The following is a 16,811-nucleotide window of genomic DNA, read 5'->3' as shown; positions in this document are numbered from 1 at the left end:
TACCGAGCTAAAAAGGGACTAAGGTGATCCACTTCCCGATACTTTATACGGCCCCTGCCAGCTGACAGGGGCCCCTAGCACCTGTTACGTACTGTCTCTACTCGGTTCCGAACAGGCCAATCTGGAGCCGTGAATAGGCCTGTAATTATTCGATAAAGAGGGTAGGGTAAAAGTCACACTAGGAAAGAAAGTATCTTGTTGTACCTGCCTTATTACCGGGGTCAGAAGGTATCCACTTTTCCACCCCTGTCGCGTGGGTCTATACTTCTTGGGTGTCCGAAACTTAGGCCTATAACCGTTATACATAGGAAAGTCCGATACTTACCCTGGTGAACTGTACAACGTACTTCGTATATACGTTGTATTTCGTCCTCGTGGGCTCCGGCAGTGAACGGAGCCGCGACTGAGTAATTCTCTTATAACACACGCACGTGTGTTTGTGGGTGAGTAGGAATGAATATGCAATTCGATTACAGACCCGGCGACCAACACCCAACGGGCCAACCACCTCTGATAGGAAATGGCGGAATCCTTCAGGTAAAGTGACGAATTATACTACTTCTATGTATATTAGGGTGCGCACTAATTTAGTGCTAGAAGGGTGAGAAGTGGGTCCGTCTTAGGCTCTTAGCTTGCAGGGAAGTGTCAGGACGAAATTGTAGGTACCAGTAACTTCCTACAGTGTAACAAACACAGTGGGTCCGTCGTCGGCTGCATCCGTGCCGGGTGTGATAGCCTATAGGTAATTTGGTGTGGAGACGACGCTGACGCTGGTTTTGCAAGCTTCCCCCACGTGGATGTACTCCTACCCATGAAATACCTCTCGATGTATCACTTGGAGGGTTGAGTAGGACCCTAGTATCGGGCGAGACCAAAATCAACCCATTTCTCCGGTATGCAACAACGCAACACGCGACCTCGATAATCGCGTCGCAAGAGATGGCGTTCACGAACCGAGTAAAGCGTATTAAAAGGTGATTACTCTTCCAGAGTTGTTATGGTTTCTTCTTTTTGCGCCCGTTATTATATATTAATCGGCCCCGATTATTCTTCGACTCAACCCCCGAGACGCCCCAAGACGAAGCAGAACTTAGACAACTCTTCCCGTTTCCGCCGATCCATACATACGGAGTACACCCACTATACCCACCACCGCCACGAGATACCGTCTTACCTGCCCGTTTAAGAAAATGAAGTTCCTCTGCCTACATGGTAACGGGACGAACAGCAATGTGGGTGTCACTGCTCACGGGCCTTTGAGTCTTGGGACTTGAAGAACTGGAGGGGAAAAAAGAAGAAGAAGAGAACCTGGAGTGACGAGGGACACGAGAAACAAAAAAAGCTAAGACGATTGTGACAGGTTATGAAGCTGCAGACCGGTAAGAAACGGGTCCCTGTTCGACTTCCCCCGTCTCATCCCCCGAGTTCGCCCGAGACGGGACAATTAATGCCCTGCCCTGGTTGGGTTTCTTCTCGATGCAGCCCCTTTAAGGCATGAATTGGAAGATGGACACGAATATGAGTTTGTCGAGGCTGCCATTGAGGCGCCCATGTCTGAAGGTACGTGCACTGTTTGCCGAGTCTCTACCCACATACATACGTTGTACACAGATCCCAGCGCCGCACCTGCATCGGCTTCATGTGGCTGAGGGGATGCTGAGTGAGGATGACTTTTGCGAAGAAAGAAGGGTCCCTTATCACACCGTCCGGTCACGGAGACGCGCTAACCAGGCTGTCCAGGAGTCGAGACGTTGGCTTCGCCGGATGCCAAATTCTACGCCTTCTACGACCCAAACGACCTGTCCACGGTTCCCCACGCCATCAGCCAATTGGACAAGTACGTGGCTGCCGAGGGCCCGTTCGACGGCCTAGTGGGGTTCTCTGCCGGTGCGGTCCTTGCCGCCATGTACCTGGCCCAGAAGCAGCGCCAAGGTGGCGAAGGCGGGCCGGCTAAACCACAGACGCCGCCCTTTCGGTGTGCCGTGTTCTTGTCTAGCGCGTCCAGCAGTGCCGAGTTTGCGCACTTGGGCGTCGACATTAGCGCGTACAGCAACGACGGTGATAGCAGCACCAGCGACCCTCTGATTAAGATCCCAACGGCGCACATCTGGGGTTCGGCGGATGAGACGGCCCCCACGGGCGGACTGGACCTGAGCCGTCTCTGCGACCCTGCTACGCGTCTTACCCTTGTTCATGATGGGGGTCACGAAGTCCCTCGGAAGAATCTACTAACCGAATCGGTCCATATTATTCGAAGAACAATCCTTCTCGCCGAGCAGTAGCCTTGACTGGGTACATAGACATGCTCCATACCTAGGTACCTACAAGGTATAGGAGATGGTAGGAGTGGGGACGGTTTTAATGTAGTGCAATGTAATTACTTCTTACCGTGCAGATAAGACCGTAATCGCGCGCACTTTTCCTCATTCGTGTCTTACCTAAGGTAGGTAGGCAGGTATTCCCCCTCCCCCGCTCCTTTCTTTTTCTTCCCTTTATTCCTTTTCCTCGATGAACCGACACCACCCTCCTACTCGACCAATTTCCTTTCCAGGACATTCGCGTGTCACATACTCTAGCCGGCCATCGGTCAGCTGTCAGTTATTAAGCGCCGCAGTACGATGACTATGCTCGTTGCAGAAAGGTGGTGATGATCCAACTTCCCCATCCGTGCATGACGATGTGATCACCCCATGCAGTCAACCTTATCGTGAACCAAATCAACAGACCAACGGGTTCTGAGTAAGCATACAACGTATAGGCACGCGCGTCGTGATTGATACGATGCGGAAGTCCGCAGAGTTCGGAAGTGGTCTTCAGTAAGCCTCCGCCGCGAGGTAACACGACATGTCGAATGACCCCCTTGACAGAACTGCGGATGGGACTGATGCCTATTCCTCGCCGAATACCATCGCTACTCGTACCACCATCAATCCGGATGGACCTATCGGCGAGGCCTATCTATGCCGCACTGGGAAGCAGAGACGACGGAGATAAAAGATAGGGACGTCCGTCTGTGCGTTGTACGATCGATTGGACAAGCCGGCCCCTGCGGACATCGTCTCGACCGTCAACGGTACTGGTGCCTTGGAGAGTGTGCCCCGACCAACTACCTCATTACACCATGTAAAATGTACGTTGTATGCCAGCCACACCCAAAAAAGATCTTAAGAGTTCCCCTCGGGAGAATAGCGTGAATCCGGACCCCTGACCCATACTTACCTAGAGTGGTCATGGCAGGCAGCCAGACCTGTTGATAGCCTACCGATAAGGCACCGGAAGACCTGCTTCTCGCTAAAGCTCCTACCTAGCTGGGCAAGGCACCCTAACCTCCGGGTCTTCACTCACTGCCGAGACCAGACCGGATTTCGGGGGCAGTATACGAATAACGTGCGTCAAGGACTCAACACTCAAGTCTATTGGGCACCACCCCGCCAGCACGTTAGGGGAGGATATCCGATATCCGAACCATGGTACAGTAAGTACAGCCCACTGTCCCTACCTACAGTGGGGGGCTGTAGTTATCTCCTGACCGTAAGTTTGTGAACGTACGTTGTATGTACGTGAACCAGGGTTTTTTCTCTTTTTTTTTTTTTGGCCCCTCCTTTTCTGCCAAAACGTACATCTCCACCAGGACCAGCCTCATGGATTGGTGTACAGACGGAAAGGTGTGAACAGAACAAGATGGGAGAAAAGAGAAACCCAATCTTTCGCAATGCATTCACATGTCCAAGGATGAGAGGTATGGAGTGACGACACATCCCATGGACTCGGCTTCACATACACCGTACTGATGATTCCCCACGTATAGTGACTAGACACAAGCTGCACACACATACATATAGTGGGCATTTTGGCTCTCTCTCCCCACTCGTCAACAGGGGTCTGCGTCCCACACCAGGATATGGACACCTTCTCTAGGCCAGGGCCCCTCCGGACTACCGGGACCTTTACTATGCCACAAGAAGCACGTCAAGGTGGGTGGGAGTCACCGACCAGTTGGACTTTGCGTGTGGCCCATGGGAAAAGAGGAATTCGCACCGTCTACTCCCTCCGTTCACCGACATAAAGCAAGTCTCATTCTTCTTCTTTCCACAGCTCTCGTATAATCAAGCAAGGAAAGAACCGAACCATCCACCGTCATCCCCAGAAATGGATCGCTGAGCTGAGTTGCGATCGACAAATTCAAGTCCACGCACGGTTACAGCTTTCCTCTTTACCCGGCCCCTTGGGACTGGGCCCTGTCGACAAGCATGGCGAACCCAACCCTAGCCCACGATAGACTCGTCGTCTCTCCCCCGTCCAAGACCTGCTCAGGCGCCTCCTCCCTCTATAATAGCGATGGCACCTCACCGTCAACACATACGAGCCTCAGTGATGTCGAAGAAAACCCCCTGGCTGGTCTCCCCTCGGATTTCGAGCTCGATGGGAACGATGACGACCCCATCGTCATATGCGGCTTTGCCATTAAGTTCCCGCAAGAAGCCACCTCCCCGGAGGCTCTCTGGAAAATGATGATGGAGAGACGCTGTGCCATGACTGACTTCCCCGCCGAGCGCGTCAACGCCGACGGATTCTACCAGAAGAAGAGCAGACTCAACACTGTAAGTAACACCAGTTCCGTGTTTTGACAAGAAGTTTGAAAAGAAAATCTAAGTATGTTACAGTTACCGCTCAGGGGCGGCCACTTTATCAAGGAAGACTTGTCCCTTTTTGATGCCGATTTCTTTTCCATTTCTCCCAACGAAGCCACTTCTATGGACCCCATGCAGAGGTGGCTTTTAGAAGCAGCGTATCTAGCCCTTGAAAATGGTATGTCAAAAGTCCCATTCGCCATGTCCTGCGGCGAGGTCGTCGGGTTAACGGACTGGGATGAACGAAACAGCCGGTATCCCTATGGAGAGCATCAACGGTTCTTCAACCGGCGTCTACACGGGGTCTTTCAGCCTGGACTACATGCTCCAACTGACTCGAGACTCTGAGAACCCTCCCACTTATGCCGCTGTTGGTTTCGGCCTCAGCATGCTCGCCAACCGACTGAGCTGGTTCTTCAATCTTCATGGTCCCAGTATTGGTCTAGATTCGGCATGTTCCAGTACCGCCATGGCCTTGGATATTGCCTGTCAGTCCCTGCGCAACGGATCGTGCAATATGGTATGTTCTTTATTTTTCCCCGTCTCTCCTTAAACCTCCTTGTTTGGAATTCCTACCGAGTTGGGAATGCTAAAAAATATTAGGCCATGCTCGCCGGCTGCAACTTGGCCAACTCTCCCGAGGCATACGTCTGGATGTCGAACATCAATTTCTTGTCCCCAGACAGCAGATGCCACTCCTTTGATCATCGGGCAAACGGCTACGCCCGCGGAGAAGGCATCGGAGTCGTCGTTCTCAAGAGGCTCTCTGATGCCATTCGTGACGGTAACACCATCCGCGCCGTCATTCGCGCAACGGGCTCGAACGAGGACGGCAAGACACCGGGAATCACCCAGCCCAGCCGTCAAGCACAGGAACGCTTGATCCGAGAAACCTACCAGAGGGCCGGCCTTTCCATGGCGCACACGCGGTTCTTCGAGGCACACGGCACCGGCACGCCGATAGGTGATCCTCGGGAGGCGCAGGCTATAGGATCAGCGTTCCAAAAGTACCGTTCCGCTGACGACCCCATCTATGTGTACGTCGTCCAGCCCCGGGTGATCTTTTGGGTCCTGTTGAGATTGCTTCTCTGATATCAGGGACAAAATTGCTGACTCGAGATATAGCGGCGCGCTCAAATCCAATATTGGCCATCTTGAGGGTGCAAGTGGCCTGGCTGGCCTCCTCAAGGCGGTGCTCGCGCTAGAAAAGGGCATCATCCCTCCCAACACAAACTTTGAAAAGGTCAACCCCAAAATTGACACGCACTTCTTGAAGATCAAGGTACGTTCGTCTGAATATTTTGAACTTTTCCCAACGATTTCAGGTTGCCGGTTCAAGGCAGGCTGACGCTGTGCCGTCCGTTCAGTTCCCAGAACAGCCCACACCATGGCCGACCGCTGGTCTCCGGAGAGCCTCCATCAACTCCTTTGGATACGGAGGTTCCAATTCTCACGTCGTTCTCGACGACGCCTACAACTACCTGCGTCTGAGATCTCTACAAGGCAAGCACTGTACAGTCCCCTTTCCCCCTCGCATCGGCTCGGCACTGGGACAGCCGGCCTTGCCCAGCCGTACCGCCGGGAAGGATGCCCCGCCGAAGTTGTTGACCTGGTCCACCACGGACAAGGGCGGAATCAAGAGAATTGCCGAGTCGTACAAAGACTGGTATGACGAAGAGAGGGCACTCCAGATCGCCAGGGATGAACACTTCCTCGCCAATCTGGCATACACACTCGACACCCACCGCAGTCACTTGGGATGGAGGTCCTTCGCGCTCCTGAAGTCCCCGGAGGACCTCCGTGACTTGCAACCCAAGACGTCTCCTCCAGTCCGAGTCAAGTCCGAGACCCCTCGCCTTGGCTTCATCTTCAGCGGTCAGGGAGCCCAGTGGTTTGCCATGGGCCGCGAACTGCTCGCCTACGCTTCCTACAAAGCAGAACTCGATCGTGCTGAGGAGTATCTTGCAACACTGGGCTGCCAATGGTCGCCGATAGGTAAGATGCCCAGTCTCTAAAACAAGACCCTCTCGACCCGGCACAATTTGGGGGTTGACTAACCTTTGAAAAGATGAACTGTCGAAAACCGAGGCCGAGTCGAACGTCGACAAAGCCGAATACAGCCAAACCCTCTGCACGGTCGTGCAAGTAGCGCTCGTGAATCTGCTACGCAAGTTCGGTGTCAGACCTTCTGCTGTTGTTGGACATTCTTCTGGAGAGATTGCGGCTGCGTACGTATAATCTCCCCACTCCCTTTCTATGACCTTCCTCAGATCATGAACTAACATGGCCGCAGCTACGCCGCTGGCGCCTTGTCATGCGAATCAGCCTGGAAAGTAGCCTATTTCAGGGGCCTCTGCTCGGCGGAGCTAGCCGAGGCTTCGGGTTCCCAGCCTCTGGGAGCAATGATGTCCGTTGGGCTGCCCGAGGCCGAAGCCAGAGAACTCATTGCCCCCCTCGATCAGCGTGCTTCCGGCTTTGGTCTTTCCATCGCGTGCATCAACAGCCCCGTCAACGTCACCATCTCCGGCGAAGACAAACTCATCGACCAGCTGAAGACGCAACTGGATGAAAAGAACATCTTCGCACGGAAACTTCGCGTAGCTTTGGCTTACCACTCACGACAGATGGAGGCCATCGCGTCCAAGTACACATCGATGATGGGGACACTGCCACGGCCCCAGGAAGACCTGAAGACTCCGGTCCCTATGATCTCAAGCGTGACGGGTGAACGAATCGACGTAGACCGTCTCGCAGAACCTTCATACTGGGCTCTGAACATGGTGTCGCCGGTCCGGTTTTCCCAAGCCGTCACCGTCATGTGCGCCAAGTCGCAAGCCGACCTCGTCGAGAAGATAGACAGAAGCCACATCTTCGCTTCGGTTGTCGACCACCTGGTAGAGGTCGGGCCGCACGCGGCACTGCAGGGACCGCTTAGGGATATCCTCCGTGCCAGCCCTAGAGGAAAGTCCATCGGCTACAGCTCCGTCTTGCGGAGGGGCCAGTCGGCCACCGAGACAGTCCTCCGTGTCGCCGGCGACCTGCACTGCATGGGCCTCGCACTGAACCTGAGAGCCGTCAACGAACCAGAGGTCGAAGACACGGCCTCGCGATCAATGCTTGTTGATTTGCCTCAGTATCCCTTTGATCACTCCCAGCGGCACTGGCATGAGAGCCGTCTCAGCCGAAACTACAGGCTCAGGGTCCATGCGCCTTCGGAGCTCCTCGGTGTCCGCTCCCGGGACTGGAACGCGGCCGACGCTCGATGGAGGCACTTCATCCGTCTCACGGAGATGCCTTGGGCAGACCAGCACGTTGTCAACGGCACGATCCTGTACCCGGGAGCGGGCATGCTGGTCATGGCCATCGAAGCAGCCAAACAGCTCGCGGTGGAAGCTGGAGGCGACGTCACCGGTTATACGCTCCGCGACGTGCACATCGAGGGTCCCATGGACCTGACGACGAGCGCTGGCGTCCTCGAAGTCCAGACGTCCCTGCGCGCGGCCCAGCCTTCAACAAGCCAAGGGGAGCCGGCATTTGAATTCGTCATCCGCAGTTTCTACACCAACATTGACGACTGGAGACTCAACTGCCGCGGGTTCATCGCCGTGGAACTGAAGAAGACGGCGGAAGATGGCTGGCAAAAGTCGAAAGCCGTGGCACAGCGTCGAAAGATTGCCACCAAGCTTGCCGGCACCATCTCGCAGTGTGACACGGCTGTGGACGCAGACGACATGTACGGCTTCCTGAAGGAGTCCGGGTATGGGTACGGCCCTGTCTTCCAAGCTGCCCAGAAACAGCGTTACAATGAACAGATGAAGCAGGCCGCGGCCGAGGTAAATCTCTATGCCTCGACCACTGAACCGCATGTCATCCATCCCGCGTCGCTGGACTGCATTCTCCATCTCTGCTTCACTGGCTTCACGGCCGGCGGAACTCGGCCTATGGCTACGTGCATCCCTACTCGCATCGGCAGCCTCTGGGTCTCGGACGCCGGTCTCAGCGCCCCCGAGAACGAATCGGTAACGGCTTGCTTGACTGTCACCGGCTCCACGAAGCGTGGGTTCACCTTCGATGGCGGTGCTCTCGCCAGTCCTTCCTCGGACGAAGTGAGGCTTTGGTACGAGGATATTGAAATCACCAACATCACTTCGGTGCCGCCGCCGCCGCCCGAGGTTTCGAACCTCCCGGATCCCAAGCAATTCTGCATGAACATTGATACCAAGGTGGCCATCGACAAGCTGAGTCCGCAAGAGACCGTCTCTTACCTCGACGCGCTACACCCGATCCAGCAAGACTTCTCGGATCTCTACCGTGACCTAGAGCTGCTGGCATTGGCGGCCCTTGACCGGCTGACGAGTTTCACGGACCCTAGCATCTTCGAGGGGGACGAGCCGTGGAAGAAACGGTACTGGACCTGGGCACAGCACCACCTTGCCAATGCCCGCAGTAACGGAGACTGGGAAGATGCCGAATCTCCAATTTCCAAGGCGCGCCAGTCTTTCGACGAGCTCGCCGAGCGCCTAGCTAACACCAATCACGTCGGACGGCTCTACTCGACGGTCGCCACCAACCTAGGGGCTCTGCTCAGGGGAGAAGCCACTCCCCTGGAGCTGCTGATGCACACGGGCCAGCTGAAGGAGTATTACGCGGAGCTGGCCACATACAGAGACAACGCCGAAGCAGCGGGATACATGGATTTGTTGGCTCACCAGACGCCCGGAATGAAGATCCTCGAAGTGGGTGGTGGAACGGCTTCGGCGACCCGAAAGTTCATTCGCGCACTCGCCTCGGGCCCAGCCGACTCGACAACATCTCTCCGCTGCAGCCGGTATGATTTTACCGACGTGTCTTCGGCCTTCCTGGAAAATGCGCGGGAGGAGTTTGGCCGCTTCCAGGCCCAAATGACGTTCGGGACGCTGGACATCGAACGGGACATCGCCGAGCAGGGGTACGAAGAAGGGACGTACGACGTCGTCGTGGCCGACAACGTACTCCACGTGACGTCCAACCTACACCAGACGCTGCGTAACGTACGCAAGGCCCTGAAGCCTGGCGGTAAGCTGATCATGCACGAACTGCTCCGGCCGGATGGCTGGACTGCCGGGTTCATCTTTGGGTTGTTCCCAGGGTGGTGGTTGGCAAAGGAGAGCGAGCGGCCCCTTTCGCCCAACTTGGGTGCCGACGAGTGGCATGCCGTTCTGGCAGCAAGCGGCTTCTCGGGGACGGACATGGTCTTCCGGGACTTTGACGATGAGGTGGCGCATCACTTGGGATGTCTCGTGTCTACGGCCATCTCCGACGAAGCTGCTGCGTCGACCAATAGACAACGGCCTCAGCTGAGCCGTCAAGTCACCATCATCGTCGACCCAAGCTCTTCGACGCAACAGTCCCTCGCAGAAGCCCTGACGGCGTTGGACGAAGACGTCCTCGGAATGAAAGTCAAAGTGACCGATCTCGGAACCGCAGCTTCGACCGAGCATACAGATGACCTCGTCGTTGTCCTGCTCGACTACGGCGAGTCCTCTTTCGTTGCATCTTTCGACGAGGCGTCATGGGCGCACGTACAGTCCCTGGTGCGGACATGCCGGCGCTTGCTCTGGGTATCGGCAGGCGGAGGCCGAGAAGCCTCCCCTGATCACGGACTGCTGGATGGCCTGGCACGGACCCTGCGTTTCGAGTACTACGAGCTCCAGCTTGTTACTGTGGCTCTGGATCTCGCGGACGCGAACACTAAGAACAAGGTGTCGCATCTGGTGAAAGTGGCCAGCGAGATGGCCTCCAGACTGCCCCTGGAGAACTACGAGCAAGAGTACGTGGAGACGGACGGCCTCTTGCACACGCGCCGCCTGGTCGAGGCACAGTACCTCAAAGCAGACATGGAGTCGAGGCTCATGCCGTACGAGGTTGTCTCGACGAGTCTAGGACGGACTCAGACCCGGTTCGCATTTTCCAATTCTTCGATTCCTGGACTCGAGAACGCCAGCACTCCTCATTACGACGAATACAACCCCGCGTCCGAGGAAGAAGAGCCCGAGGGAGATACAGTCGAAATTGCGGTCAAGGCTGTCTCGCTTCAGTATCGTGACCGTGTCGCGGCTTTGGGACACGAAGAAGAGCCGACATTCGGCGACTATTTCGCGGGTGTTGTCCTCCGTACCGGCCCCGCGGCTACCACGGTCCGACCTGGTGACCGCGTTCTCGCGGCGCAAGCAGGGTCGTTCCGGTCTCATGTCCGGGTGTCTTCGCAGGCGGTGGCAGCGCTACCCGATGATGTTTCCTTCGCCGACGCCTGCGCAGTGGTAGGCCCGGCAGCGGCCGCCTACCACGCATTGGTCGACGTCGGGCGCGTCAGGCGCAGAGACGTCATCTTGGTCCACGACGGTGCCAGCCCCATCGGGCAGGCGGCGCTTCGGCTTCTTGCGGATGAAGGAGTGGCCGACGTGTGGGTAACCGCGTCCAACGAAAGCGATAGCACCTGGATTACACAGAACCTGGGCGTCTCGGAAGAGAGGGTCCTGCCCAAGTCGTGGTTCGAGGGCCCATCAATGCTGGCGTCCCAGTGGAAGCAAAAGTTCGACATCGTCCTGTGCCCTTATACGGATATTACATCGCCGCTGTCTTTGAAGAGCGTGCGGTCGGGTGGCCGGTCCATCGTGCTCCGGGCAGGGCCGGCGACCTCGTCATCTGGTACCGCGCAGCAGGTGCACAGCGTGCCGGCCAGCATTTCGCTCTCGATTGTGCAAGCCGGGCCTCACACCACCACGGCGGATGGTCTGGAATATGCGGTGAGCACGGCTGTCGGTTCAGGACTCAAGAGCCTGCGGCGACATGTTACCGAATTCTCGGCATCGGAGATTTCTGGCGTCTATTCCCACTTGCAGTCTGCAGACGAAAAGGAGACGATTGTGGTCAACTTGAAGGAGGAGGATGTCATCGATGTAAGGAGGCCACTCGTCTTGCCATTTTACCGTTCATGGTTGGAGATTACGGAAGTTTGCTAACCAAATGACTGGTGTGTACAGATCCGGACAGCGGCTCGGGCCAAATACGCGCTTGATCCCAATGGCACGTATGTTGTTGCGGGTGGTTTGGGAGGCTTGGGTCGATCATTGGCAAGGTGGCTCGCGGGCCGTGGAGCTCGATATATCATCTTGCTCTCCCGATCCGGGCCGCGAACAGAGGAAGCCAAAGGACTGGTGGCCAAGCTTCAAGAGGAAGGGGTTCACGTCGAAACTCCCCCTTGTGATATTACGGACAGGACGGTGTTGAGACGGGTGTTGGACGATTGCGCTAAGAGGGTACCCCCTATCAAGGGCTGCATCCAAGCCTCCATGGTCATGACGGTACGTTGACCCCATCCCAACAATGAGGGAGCAGCGAAATGAGGGAGAAGGGAGGGACCCAAGGGCTAACAGGCTTGGGTCATAGGAACGCATCTTCCAACAAATGAGCTATAACGACTGGAAGGTGACGATCGATCCCAAGGTCAAGGGATCATGGAACCTACACACGGAACTGCCGCGGGATCTCGACTTTTTCGTGTTCACGTCATCGATGATGGGGATCATGGGGAGCGGTTCGTTGACGGCGTACAACGCGGGCAACACGTACGAAGACGCGTTGGCACACTACCGGGTGCAGCGAGGCGAGCACGCGGTGGCGCTCAACCTGGGGGCCATCCCGGACGCGGGGTACCTGGTGGAGGCGCAGCGACAGAAGGTGCATATCGCGAGCGTGCTCAAGTCGGAGAAGTACGCGCTCACATACGTCAAGGACGTGTGCGCACTGATGGAGGTGGCGTGCGATCCGGCGACGGCGGACACGGTGTCTCTCAACCAGTACGGATGCCAGGCGGTGGTGGGGATCCGGCCACTGACGCACTGGAAGCACGTGGCTGAGGTGCACGCGACCATGTACCAGCCGTTCTGGGGACACATGCACCATTTCCCGGTGACCGCTACGGGCGAGGAGGGCGAAGACGGGGCCAGCAGCAGCAACAACAGCAGCAGGAACAAGACGGTAGACGCGGCGGCGCGGCTGGCGGCGGCGGGATCGCTAGCGGAGGCAGCGGAGGTGGCAAGCGAGGCGCTGGTGCAACGGGTGTCGGCGCTCCTGGGGACGGCGGAGGAGAACGTGGACGTGCAGAACCCTATGCACTCGTACGGGCTCGACTCGCTCTCGGCGATTGACGTGCGCAACTGGGTTGGCAAGGTGTTTGACGTTGACATGCCGGTGTTTGAGATTCTGGGCGGGGCGACGTTTGCGGGAGCTGGCATGTCGATTGCCAGGAAGGTGCAGGCGAGGAAGTGAGTGGAATGTGAAGGCGAGATGCCGATGATGATGTTGCTTATGACTGTACTCTTTGTCGGCGTTGATGGGGTTTTCGTCGATGGCCTTTTTCTTGCTTGGGGATTCTGAGGCCATGCTCAACTCGCTCGCAGTAGAGATATGTATATGTTTGCTCTTCGTCCACTCTGAATGAGTATCGAGACTTCTTCTTCGCCTGTTTGGATTCTGGGTTGTTCTGTTGCTGTTCGCGTGAGTGTGTATTCGACATTCGTGATGATTGTCCTTCAACGAGGTTTACATGGTCATGAATCGGTAAACCTCGGTTGGTATGTCTCGTACTGTCGATTTGGGTCTGACGCTCTGTCTGGTCTTCGGTGAATGGGTTCTGTTCTTCGGCAACATGCAACTTGTCGACTGCAGTGTAACTTGGAACGGAACATTGTGGTGTAGATCTATGATTGAAGCAATTGAAGCAAGACTTTTGCCAGACACGCAGTGAAATGTTTTCTTTCTTTCTCTTCCTTTTTTTTGTTTGTTTTTTGTTTCTTGGAAGAAGTCGCGTCGTGATGTCGTGATGTGGTGGTGATGTTGAAGATGGTCTGGGACAGAGAGTGGGAAAGAGCGAGGCAGGTCTATTACGTAATACTGCCACCCGCGTATACAGTATGTCGCACAGTGTATACGGTGTCCCGTTGCAGACCGTTGAGGCTAGGGTGGTCGCGCTTTCTTCGTTCGGTTTGGGGTTCGTCACACCGACTTGCTTCTCGACACGACCTCAGTGCAAAAGGAAGTACGGGTACGCATGCCCGAGAAGGCGCCAGCGGAATATGAAACCTGTGATGCCACTATCGGAATGACTGACCTCTGCAAGTACCATGTACATGCACGCGTAAAGGCAGGAGGCGACCGACCTATCGCGTCATGGTCGTAATCAAAGCAGGTAGGTAAAGTAGTGACGACAAGCCTCTTGTGTACCCCAAGGGGGAGGAGGGAGACTGGATAGAAGCAAATACCTTATACTGCACAATTCCGAGAGAGATAAGATTGTACTTCCCGCCCGTCATCAGTGACACACTTCTTCCGCCGCCTTTTGACTAACTCTCTCCCTCTCCTCATGTCGTCCCGTCTCTCCTAGGTTGACTATACCAACGCCAACTCACCATGTCATCGTCTACGAAACTCACTGGCCAAGCCCTCCTCTCTCACACCATACAAACAACTCCAATCATCGATCACCATGCTCATCCCATCTTACAACACGACGCCGTCCCTCGATATCCCTTGCTCTCCATCACCACCGAGGCGAACGGGGACGCCATTCATGCCTCCCTCACCAGCCTCTCCCATCTCCGCGCCGTCAAACAGCTGGCCAAGGTCCTGCAATGCGCGCCGACCTGGGAGGCCGTAGTCAACGCCATTGAACAGAGGCGTCTGCAGGACTACGACCAATGGGTCCGCCAATGCCTCGCTGGCATTGAGACCATCTTGGTCGATGACGGCCTCGTCCCGGCTGACAATACTACCGAGTACGACGACGACCTCTACCCGTACGACTACTTTGACAACCTTATCTCGAGCCCGGCCAAGAGAGTCCTGCGTCTGGAGAAGCTCGCCGCCGAGATGATCAATGCCCGCTGTCCCGAGCAGGTCTCGGGCCGTAAGACGGCCGAGGACGTGGCCAGGGCCTTCGACGAGGTCATTGAGGAGTTTGATATGGCCATCCTGAGGGCCATCGCTGACCCGGAAATCGTTGCTTTCAAGTCGGTCATTTGCTACCGCACCGGTCTCGCCATCTCCCGCAAGCCCGATGCCGTCGCGGCCAGGGCCGACTTTGATCACATTTACCGCACCCACACCCAGGGCACCGACAAGGAATTCACCCGCCTCCAGCACCGTGGCCTCGGCGAGTTCCTCGTCCACAGGCTCGCTTCCATCATCCGGAACGGCGAGGGCCAACACAAGAAACCCATCCAGTTTCATACCGGCCTGGGCGACAACGACATTACCCTCGCGAAAGCATCGCCCGCCCTCTTGCAAGAATTCATCCGGGAGTATCCCTCCGTCCCCATCGTCCTCCTTCACGCGAGCTACCCTTTTACCCGCGACGCCGGCTATCTTGCCTCGGTCTACGCAAACGTCTACGCCGATATTGGCCTGATCTTCCCCTGTTTGAGCCAAGATGGCCAGGAGACCGCCCTCCGCCAAATCCTCGAGCTCTGCCCCTGGTCCAAGATCCTGTGGAGTACCGACGGCCACTATTTTCCCGAGACGTACCTGTTGGCCGTTCTCCAGATCAGGGAGGCCCTGGGGAAGGTCCTCGGTGAGTACGCTCGCAAACACCACATCACGTGGAACGAGGCCAGCCAGCTCGTCCGCCATGTTCTCTTCCACAACGCCAACCATCTCTATAATCTCGGCCTGCCGCCGCTGCGGTCGCCCCATGATTCCGCTCTCCACCTCCGCACCCCCACTGGCGCCGGCGATCTGGAAACCCTGGAGGCCTTCCTCGAAGGAAAGCCCGAACCGTATTTCCTCCGAATCTACTGGAACGACCTCACCGCCATGCCGAGGATGCGAGCCATTCCCTTACAACGCGTCCTGTCCCACCTGCGAAACGACGATAACTTTTCCGTCGGCATCGTCAAGGCATCGCTAGGGATGCTTCAGAACGATATCGTCATCCCTGGCGTTTCGTCCACGGGCGAGTACCGCCTCCATCCCGACTTTTCCTCTTTGATCGTGGGACCCGGCCCGCGCCACATAACCGCCTTTGGCGACTTCCGCGAGCAAGATGGTTCGCACGTACCACTGTGCCCTCGTTCCCTCCTACAGCGCCTCCTCGACTTGGCCTCCAGACAGGGCCTGGCCTTCCAGGTCGGCTTCGAGATGGAGCTCGTGCTCTTCCAGCGGGTGAGGCAGGATGGCGCTGACGGCCAGCAAACCTACGCCATGATCGATAACGACGGCCACGCCTGGTCCGTCTCCCGTATGATGGACCACCCCCTCGTCGAACAAGTCATCGAGCCCGCCGTCGCAGCCCTCGCGGACCAGGGTATTCTCGTCGAGCAGGTCCACCCAGAAAGCGCCCCTGGCCAGTTTGAGATTGTCTTACCCAGCTTACCCCCGCTCCAAGCCGTCGATGCCCTCATCCACGCCCGCAACGTCATCTCCAGCTTCGCCAACCAAGCAGGCGTCAGAATGTCCCTCCACCCGAAACCATTCGCCACCGCCTGCGGCAACGCCTCCCATGCCCACCTTTCCATATCTTCCCCCGGAGGAGACCGTCCCGAAATCTACCAACCCTTCTATGCCGGTATTCTGCGTCACCTCCCGGCCGTTTGCGCCTTCACCTACAGCAATCCCGTGAGCTACGAGCGGGTGCGGGACGGTGCGTGGGCCGGCGGTCGTTGGGTCGCATGGGGCACGCAGAACCGCGAGACGCCCCTGCGCAAGATCCAGGGGAGCCACTGGGAGGTCAAGTGCATCGATGGCTTGGCCAACCCGTACCTTGCCATGTCTGCCGTCCTGGGCGCCGGCTTGCTGGGTGTCCAGAACGGGGAGCGCCTCGTATGGGGAGATTGCGAGGTTGACCCGGCCACCCTGACGGACAACGACCGAGCAGAGCTCAACGTCGACAGGATGCTACCGCCTTCCCTCGAAGTGGCGCTTGGAGAGCTGGGGCGGGATGAAGCACTGACAGCGCTGCTGGGAGAAGAGCTGGTGGAGAGATATGCCGCACTAAAGGAGGCGGAGATTGAATTCCTCCGCACACTGTCGCATGAAGACCGCCGGCAGTGGATCCTTGCGCGGTACTGATCAAGTCGTGGATACATGGGGATTCAATCACGAGACGGGGTCGAACTGGATATCTGTTGTGTGCCTGCAATTGTA

General features: G+C 56.7%; 5 protein-coding genes across 5 annotated transcripts; 4 read left to right on the top strand and 1 right to left on the bottom strand.

Moving 5' to 3' along the window:
• Positions 1–990: 990 nt before the first annotated feature.
• On the top strand, positions 991–1,281 carry ACRALDRAFT_2032965 (uncharacterized protein; the record flags this gene model as incomplete). Its single annotated transcript, XM_071020719.1, has 1 exon — positions 991–1,281. A coding segment is annotated over one exon (204 nt), but the record flags the coding sequence as incomplete, so codon positions are not given.
• On the top strand, positions 1,017–2,395 carry ACRALDRAFT_1080133 (uncharacterized protein). Its single transcript, XM_071018982.1, has 4 exons — positions 1,017–1,232; positions 1,361–1,379; positions 1,507–1,560; positions 1,741–2,395. The coding sequence occupies exons 1-4, from the start codon at positions 1,191–1,193 to the stop codon at positions 2,280–2,282; spliced, it is 657 nt and encodes a 218-aa protein (XP_070877215.1). The 5' UTR covers positions 1,017–1,190; the 3' UTR covers positions 2,283–2,395.
• Positions 2,396–4,439: 2,044 nt separating this feature from the next.
• ACRALDRAFT_1040239 (uncharacterized protein) lies at positions 4,440–13,195 on the top strand. Its single transcript, XM_071015169.1, has 10 exons — positions 4,440–4,601; positions 4,665–4,809; positions 4,883–5,151; positions 5,235–5,668; positions 5,757–5,913; positions 5,999–6,626; positions 6,700–6,859; positions 6,925–11,569; positions 11,654–11,974; positions 12,060–13,195. The coding sequence occupies exons 1-10, from the start codon at positions 4,509–4,511 to the stop codon at positions 12,939–12,941; spliced, it is 7,734 nt and encodes a 2,577-aa protein (XP_070877214.1). The 5' UTR covers positions 4,440–4,508; the 3' UTR covers positions 12,942–13,195.
• ACRALDRAFT_1092181 (uncharacterized protein) lies at positions 12,979–13,984 on the bottom strand (the record flags this gene model as incomplete). Its single annotated transcript, XM_071019598.1, has 6 exons — positions 12,979–13,345; positions 13,413–13,519; positions 13,573–13,694; positions 13,755–13,784; positions 13,832–13,886; positions 13,946–13,984. 6 exons carry the CDS (start codon positions 13,982–13,984, stop codon positions 12,979–12,981), a joined length of 720 nt encoding a protein of 239 aa, XP_070877213.1.
• Positions 13,985–14,081: 97 nt separating this feature from the next.
• On the top strand, positions 14,082–16,736 carry ACRALDRAFT_2097384 (uncharacterized protein; the record flags this gene model as incomplete). The annotated part of the gene is made up of 1 exon (XM_071022834.1): positions 14,082–16,736. The coding sequence occupies one exon, from the start codon at positions 14,082–14,084 to the stop codon at positions 16,734–16,736; it is 2,655 nt and encodes an 884-aa protein (XP_070877212.1).
• Between the last annotated feature and the right edge of the window lie 75 nt (positions 16,737–16,811).

Source organism: Sodiomyces alcalophilus (genome assembly GCF_042370955.1).
Source record: "Sodiomyces alcalophilus JCM 7366 unplaced genomic scaffold ACRALscaffold_2, whole genome shotgun sequence".
Lineage (NCBI taxonomy): Eukaryota > Fungi > Ascomycota > Sordariomycetes > Glomerellales > Plectosphaerellaceae > Sodiomyces > Sodiomyces alcalophilus.
Note: the sequence above shows the minus strand (reverse complement) of the source record. Positions and strands in the feature narration are given on the sequence as shown.

Coding starts and splice junctions, on each gene's coding strand:
- ACRALDRAFT_1080133 (XM_071018982.1), top strand. CDS start 1,191: ATGAAGTTCCTCTGCCTACATGGTAACGGGACGAACAGCAAT. Junction 1,561..1,740: donor TGAGGCGCCCATGTCTGAAG/GTACGTGCACTG, acceptor CAGGCTGTCCAG/GAGTCGAGACGTTGGCTTCG.
- ACRALDRAFT_1040239 (XM_071015169.1), top strand. CDS start 4,509: ATGATGATGGAGAGACGCTGTGCCATGACTGACTTCCCCGCCGAGCGC. Junction 5,152..5,234: donor GCAACGGATCGTGCAATATG/GTATGTTCTTTA, acceptor AAAAAATATTAG/GCCATGCTCGCCGGCTGCAA. Junction 6,860..6,924: donor TCTGGAGAGATTGCGGCTGC/GTACGTATAATC, acceptor ACATGGCCGCAG/CTACGCCGCTGGCGCCTTGT.